This window comes from Mobula birostris, chromosome 13 (assembly GCF_030028105.1).
Source record: "Mobula birostris isolate sMobBir1 chromosome 13, sMobBir1.hap1, whole genome shotgun sequence".
Taxonomy (NCBI): domain Eukaryota; kingdom Metazoa; phylum Chordata; class Chondrichthyes; order Myliobatiformes; family Myliobatidae; genus Mobula; species Mobula birostris.
Window position 1 is genome coordinate 38,879,403 of NC_092382.1, and position 7,647 is coordinate 38,887,049.

At 45.8% G+C, this 7,647-nt stretch overlaps 1 protein-coding gene across 1 annotated transcript; it reads left to right on the top strand.

The window, feature by feature from the left end:
- Positions 1-1,277: 1,277 nt before the first annotated feature.
- Positions 1,278-6,256, top strand: LOC140207542 (uncharacterized). Its single transcript, XM_072276078.1, has 2 exons — positions 1,278-1,324; positions 2,818-6,256. The coding sequence occupies exon 2, from the start codon at positions 3,461-3,463 to the stop codon at positions 4,847-4,849; it is 1,389 nt and encodes a 462-aa protein (XP_072132179.1). The 5' UTR covers positions 1,278-1,324; positions 2,818-3,460; the 3' UTR covers positions 4,850-6,256.
- Positions 6,257-7,647: the final 1,391 nt, after the last annotated feature.

Consider the following 7,647-nt stretch of genomic DNA (forward strand, 5'->3'; position numbering starts at 1 on the left):
TCCCTGTGATGACAGGTTGCAACCAGTCACCACTCCGTGGGAGAAGAGATCTCCCTTGAATTTCAGAGAATCATAGAAATCTACAGCACATTACAGACCCTTTGGCCCACAGTGTTGTGTCGACCATGTAACTTACTCTGGAAACTGCCTAGAATTACCCTACCGCATAGCCCTCTATTTTCCCGAGCCCCATGTATCTAGTCTCTTAAAAAACCCTATTGTATCCGCCTCTACCACCGTCGCTGGCAGTGCATTCCACGCACACACCACTCCTTGTTTAGAAAAAACTTAGCTCTGACATCTCCTCTGTGCCTATTTTCAAGCAGCTTAAACATATGCCCCCTCGTGTTAGCCGTTTCAGCCCTGGGAAAAAGCCTGTGGCTATCCACACAACCAATGCCTCTCATCATCCTATACACCTGCATGAATCTCCTGCATGATTGTCTCCAGGCTGAATAAGACGACGTGCTCACTGTGGTTTTGACGTTCTTCAAGGCTCCGGACGAAGTTGGTTAAACTCCTTCCCCGCTCTTTCCAACGTTTTGTGTCATTTTCACTAATTTCAAAGGACTGTGCTTCAGACAGCTGGGTTGTTGCAACGCGACTCTCAAGCCTGACAGCAGACCAGCGAATGAATTTTCGACAGAGCGGATTCAGAAAGAGTTGGCAGTGTGAGTCAGGGCTTTAGGGCTCCAGAGAATTATGGGGTCTAGAGTTTACGAGGAGGAGGAGAAATCAGACCAGCAGGATATGGCTACAAATTAAAGATCAGAAACATTTGGAAACTGGTTGAATGAAAAAAAAGGTGGTTAATTTCTGCAAATTACTGGTGGAAATCAACAGATCAGGCAGCAAATGTGGAGAGGAATAAATACACAACGTTTAGGCCGAGCTCCTTCAGTATACTTAGCCTATGAACTCCGCTGCCCATTTGCTGCCTGAACTGCAGAGTTCCTCCAGCATTGTGTGTGTGTGCGTCTCTGTATTTCCAGCAACTGCAGAATCTCTTACATTTGTAAGAGGATTGTACTTTGGCATTAGATACACGGAATACCTGTTGATATTGAGCAAATCGTTTATGGGATCCGCTTTCTGTGTTAAAACAGCTACTGGGTATTCTACACAAAAAAAAAACTGAGGTCTGGACATGGAACAGAAGCTTGCCGGAACATTTAATGGCACCGTGATTACCCAGAAAGCTCGGCATAACAATTTTCGCCGTCGCTGAAGCACCGATCAAATGCGCAGACGTCAGGGTTGATGTTTGTTCCCGAATATCGCGCATGCGCGCAGTACACTAAAGGCCTCGGAAAATCGGCTCCAGGTAAGAGACAGTTTGCTGGTGGGGTTTTCAACACCGAATTCGGGATAATTACTGTGAGCTCCGGATACCGTGACCCGCAATCCCGGGACAGTCCTGTTCTCTTCCCTCTCTCTCTCAGCCCCACGACCCGTACACGGACCCCGGGGAGCTTCCGGCTGGTGAGGGAATGGGAACCGATGGATCTCTCAAACAGAGCTGAGCTCCAGCTGTCTAAATGCAAGGATTGGGAACTCGGAGAAAGGGAACAAATCTTTTAAATCACCTTTGTTCTACCTCCTATCACAAACGAGAGAAAATCTGCAGATGCTGGAAATCCAAGCAACACACACGAATTGCCGGAGGAATTCAGCATTAGTACTCTTCCTTAGATGCTGCCTGGCCTGCTGAGTTCCTCCAGCATTTTGTGTGCGTGTTGTTTCTTCTACCTGCTCTTGTTCTGGACTTTTCTACTCGTGAGAACACGTTTTGACCCACTCTCTCTGGGTACATAATTATATCAAACACTTTTGTCCTGGGCAACAAGTAGCTTTCACATCACAAATGTGCCGGACAGAGTACTGCCTTTCCCTTCATACTCATTGGCATTGCCATCAATAAGCTCAGCACCGACAGTCACTTGGGGGGAGGGTTCAGGGGAAATATTTATGTACGATACAGAATCTGTGTTTATTGTGGTGATGCAAAAGTTGCTGGAGAACTTGCAAGTGGGAGGAAGTGGAGTGATATTTGGAAATCTGACTTTTAAAAGTGTCATTTAGCAAGCAAATCAGATATGGATGGTGTGCAAAAGCTGGAGTGAGAAAATTCTTCCTAACCCTCTACAGGCCTGCTACGTAGGTTGTGTGAAAGTGCAGATGAACTTGATCAAATCCAGAGGATATCAAAGTTCTTATTGACAGTGATTTACTAGCTGTTAAAATGAATACCTCTATTTAAAGTTCAGTGTGCACATATTATTGTCACTGGGTAAAAATTGCACAGCCCAAGATTTTTTGGCACACGGCTCATTACAAATTAGATGGGACATTGGTGGGAAGGTGGGGAGACTTCAAGTGTCCTTGACATCCTCACCTGCTAGGTGTGCGTCCAGCTGCAGCTTGTAACCCTGCATGTTAGGGAGTTTGAGCTAGAAATGGATGAATTCCAGATCATTTGGGAGTTGGAGGGGGTGATGGATATGACCTGAAGAGAGGGGCCAGGCACCCATGCAGCTTAGCAGGAACAGGGAATAATACCAATGGAGAGAGTCAAACTGACCCAAGGCACAAATTGGAGACAGCAAAATGCCCCATTCTTACAGAGACAGGAAGATCATCAGGGAATTGATGGTCATTCCAGATGCCAGCACTGTGCCCAGTTTGAAGATAATTTCTCTCTTCAACTTGGGTTGAACTTCACTAACAGTAATACCAGATCAAACCTTGGCAACTCAAGTAATCTCATCTGAAATGTTGTCCTACACCCATTGATGTATTTTGTAAATTTTTTTACAGGTTAAACACAAGAAGGAATTTGTCTACAGGAATCTCAAACACGACGCGCCAGTTTTGCTGTCTCTGTCTAGATATTTAAGAAGTGGAGCAAGGGATTCAATCGACCATCCTTCCTGCTCAGACTGTGGGGAGGGATTGACTCGGTCATTTGACCAACTGGCATGCCAGTCGTTTTACACGGGGAGAGGCCATTCACCTGCTCAGACAGTGGAAATGGATTCACTTGGCCATCTCAGTTGAGGGTCATCAGCAAGATCACACTGTGCAAGGCCATTCATCTGTTTTGTGTGTGAGAAAAGATTCAGTCGGTCATCCCACCTGTAGACACACCAATCGGAGGCTGGTCATCTGCTCAATTTCTGGTAAAGGATTCACTCGATCATCTGACCTAATGTTACACCAGCGAGTTCACGCAGGAGAGAAACCATTTTCCTGCTCAGTCTGTGGGAAGGGATTCACACTGTAATCCACCCTACAGAGTCACCAGCGCGTTCACACTGGGGAGAAGCTGTTCACCTGCTCAGTCTGTGGGAAGGGATTCACACTGTAATCCACCCTACAGAGTCACCAGCATATTCACACTGGGGAGAAGCTGTTCACCTGCTCAGTCTGTGGGAAGGGATTCACTTTTTCATCTAGCCTAATGGCTCACCAGCGAGTTCACACCAGGGAGCGGCCATTCACCTGCTCGGACTGTGGGAAGAGATTCACATTGTCATCTCAACTACTGACACATCAGCGAGTTCACACTGGGGAGAAGCCGTTCACCTGCTCAGTCTGTGAGAAGAGATTCACTGATTCATCCACCCTACAGAAACACCATCGAGTTCACACTGGGGAGAAGCCATTCACCTGCTCAGTCTGTGGGAAGAAATTCACTCAGTCATCCAACCTACAGATACACCATCGAGTTCACACTGGCGAGAAGCCATTCACCTGCTCAGTCTGTGAGAAGAAATTCACTCACTCTTCCACCCTGCAGAGACACCATCGAGTTCACACTGGGGAGAAGCCGTTCACCTGCTCAGTCTGTGGGATGAGTTTCACTGATTCATCTGCCCTACAGAGTCACCAGCGAGTTCACACTGGGGAGAAGCCATTCACCTGCTCATTCTGTGGGAAGAGATTCACTCAGTCATCCAACCTGCAGAGTCATCAGCGAGTTCACACTGGGGAGAAGCCATTCACCTGCTCAGTCTGTGGGAAGGGATTCACCCACTCATCCAACCTGCAGAGTCACCAGCGAGTTCACACTGGGGAGAAGCCATTTACCTGCTCAGTCTGTGGGAAGAGATTCACTCAGTCATCTGACCTAATGGCTCACCAGCGAATTCACACTGGGGAGCAGCCATTCACCTGCTCGGACTGTGGAAAGGGATTCACTTTGTCATCCACCCCACTGAGACACCAGCGAGTCCACACTGGGGAGAAGCCGTTCACCTGCTCAGTCTGTGGGAAGGGATTCACTCAATCATCCACCCTGCAGAGTCACCAGCGAGTTCACACTGGGGAGAAGCCGTTCACCTGCTCAGAATGTGGGAAGGGATTCACTCAGTCATCCAACCTGCAGAATCATCAGCGAGTTCACACAGGGGAGAAGCCGTTCACCTGCTCAGTCTGTGGGAAGAGATTCACTGATTCATCCACCCGACAGAGTCACCAGCGAGTTCACACTGGGGAGAAGCCGTTCACCTGCTCAGTCTGTGGGAAGCGATTCACTCACTCATCCACCCTACAGAGACACCAACGAGTTCACACTGGGGAGAAGCCGTTCACCTGCTCAGTCTGTGGGAAAGGATTCACTCGGTCATCTGAACTACTGGCACATCAGTCAGTTCACAGTGGGGAGTGGCCATTCACCTGCTCAGAATGTGGGAAGGGATTCACTCATGCATCCCACCTAAAGAGACACCAGGGAGTTCACACTGGGGAGAAGCCGTTCACCTGCTCAGAATGCGGTAAAGGATTCACTCAATCTTCCAAACTACTGGCACACCAGTCAGTTCACACTGGGGAGTGGCCGTTGTTATGAATCCCTTGGTTTTGTTTGCTATGGACATTCATTTTAAAAGAGAGAGAGAGATTAAGAAGGTGAATCAGTCTGACTTACGGCTTGTTTACATTGCTTGCAGCTTGTTTAGATTTAACCGAGGACACGGACACTCAGAGTCAGACAGAGACGAAGGAGGTAAAATGGAAGGATCGAAACAAAGGAACTAGTGGCCAAGGGTCACTGTTTAGAACTTTCCTATGCCCACAAGGGTGGGTTAATTATCGATTCAGCGTACATCGAATGTGTGGTTATCACCTCTTTTGAACTATAGGAGTGGATTGGATTTGGGGTATCCTGTGAAGACCAGTTGTGTGTTAACCCTTGACTGCGTGTGATGTGGGAATTCACTTGAGGATGATACCCCTTGTGACAAGTCACTTTCGGTGATAATTCGTATGTGGATTTGGAACGATGACGGATAAAATCTACAGCGACTGTTCTCTTGTTTTACCACCGTGGAACCTGTGGAATTCGACATGATTCCCTCCTCTGGACATTTACCCTGGATTACAAATATCTCTGTCTCATCACCTATTCCATGGATGAATTGAACTTTCATACTTTATCATCTCAAAACCCTAAGCCTTGTTTCCCCTGCGTTCAATAGCTTGGGAGTAATACTTCCACACGTATATACACGTAACACTGTTAACTTTTGTTTATCTTGCTTAAGTTATTATTTATAAGTAGACACTAATAAAGATAGTGGTTTTCACATCAAAACCAGACTCCAGTCTATTGCTGCTGGTTCGTTTCTAAAGCATTACGGTTCGTAACAAAATTAGGGCCTGCGTCTGGGATATGAACAAATTTGGGGGCATATTGATTGATTAATTATCAATTTCATTGGGGAAATCCCTTTTGATTTATTTGTGTGTGGAAAATCACCAGCAATGGATGTTGATAGATTTCTGGAAGCACCAACCTCTGAGGCATTAGAAGACGCCAGAAGGATTGAGTTGTTGAGTATTGCTAAAAGGTTAGAACTTGCTAAGGTGAAATCAACAATGAGGAAGGCACAGATGCAGAGGACAATAGCTGAACATTATGTATATGAGGGTGTGTTTAAAGTGGAAGAGTTGGAGGTGTTTCTGGAAAGTAAACTTAGTGAGCTTGAGCTCCCGTACAAGTTAGAAAAATTAAAGATGGAGGCTGTGGAAAGGCAGAGGCAGTTTGAGGCTAGAGAGGCAGAAAAACAGGGAGGAAGCAGAAAGACAGAGGCTGTTTGAGCTGGAAAAGATAAGAGAGATTGCAGCAAAGGGGTCTAGTGTTAGACTCTGGTGATAAGTTTGAGTCCAGTCGGGAAGTTAAATTGGTACCTCCATTTGATGAGGCAGAGGTTGATAAATACTTTCAGCATTTTGAGAAGTTTGCTCAGAGTATAAAGTGGCCAAAAGAGGGTTGGCCTATTCTCTTACAAAGTGTAATTAAGGGCAAGGCTCAGCAAGCCTATTCTGCTTTGACAGTTGATGAAGCAGCTGATTAAGACACAGTGAAACAGGCTGTGCTCAAAGCTTACGAGTTGGAAAGTTTAGAAATTTGAGGAAATCTCTGAACCAGACTTGTATGAAATTTGCTTATGAGAAGTTTGTGTGTTTTGACCACTGGCACATATATAAAAATGTAAATGATGATTTTAACAGCTTGAAAGAGTTGGTTTTAATTGAAGAATTCAAAAGGTGCGTCCCTGATGACATAAAGACATATTTAGATGAAAAGGATGCTGCCACTTTGCAGGAGTCTGCTAGATTCACAGATGAGTTTGCTTTAACCATAACTCATGAGTTCACCCTGAATAAAAGCTTCCAAAAGAGCAGCAGGGATAACCAGGGTAAACCAGAAATTAATGCTGGAACTAATAACAAGAGTAAGGATGAAGGGAAGCAGTTGAAGGAGAAATATTCTGGTCTTACTTGTTACTATTGTAAGAAAGCTGGTCATATGATGTCTTAATTTTTCCATCCTGAAGAAGAAAAAGGAAAAGGAGTCAGTTCCAAATGCCTGTGATCAGTATGTTGAAGCACCTATAAACCCACATTCTGTTGAGGCTCAGTTAAGGACTGAGAGGTCTGACTGAGTTCAGAAGGTATTCGCCTCACCTCCCCCTCGTACCCCATCCGTTATTTGTTATTATTTTTATATACACATTTGTTCTCTCACTCTCCTTTTTATCCGTCTGTCCCTCTAACTATACCCCTTGCCCATCCTCTGGGTTCTCCCCCCCCCCCTTTGTCTTTCTCCACGGACATCCTGTCCCATGATCCTCTCATATCCCCTTTGTCAATCACCTGTCCAGCTCTTGGCTCCATCCCTTCCCCTCCTGTCTTCTCCTATCATTTTGGATCTCCTCCTCCCCCTCCCACTTTCAAATCTCTTACTAGCTCTTCTTTCAGTTAGTCCTGACGAAGGGTCTCGGCCCGAAACGTCAACTGTACCTCTTCCTAGAGATGCTGCCTGGCCTGCTGCATTCACCAGCAACTTTGATGTGTGTTGCTTGAATTTCCAGCATCTGCAGAATTCCTCTTGTTCAGAAGGTATTCGATCACTTTATGTCAGATGGGTTTGTATTAGTAAAGGAAAGGTCAACCCTGGTACCTATGAAAATTCTTTGAGATACTGGGGCTTCTCAGTCACTTACATTAGACAGTGTTCTAAAGTTTGGTGATGAGACTAACATAGGTGAGGTAAATCTTATTAAAGGCATTGGGGGTGGCATGGTTTCTGTGCCACTGCACAGGATAATTTTAGTCAGGGTTGGTTTCGAGACCTGTTAAGAT

Bases quoted from the DNA above. Each gene is read 5' to 3' on its own strand.
- LOC140207542 (XM_072276078.1), top strand. From the start codon at position 3,461: ATGGCTCACCAGCGAGTTCACACCAGGGAGCGGCCATTCACCTGCTCG.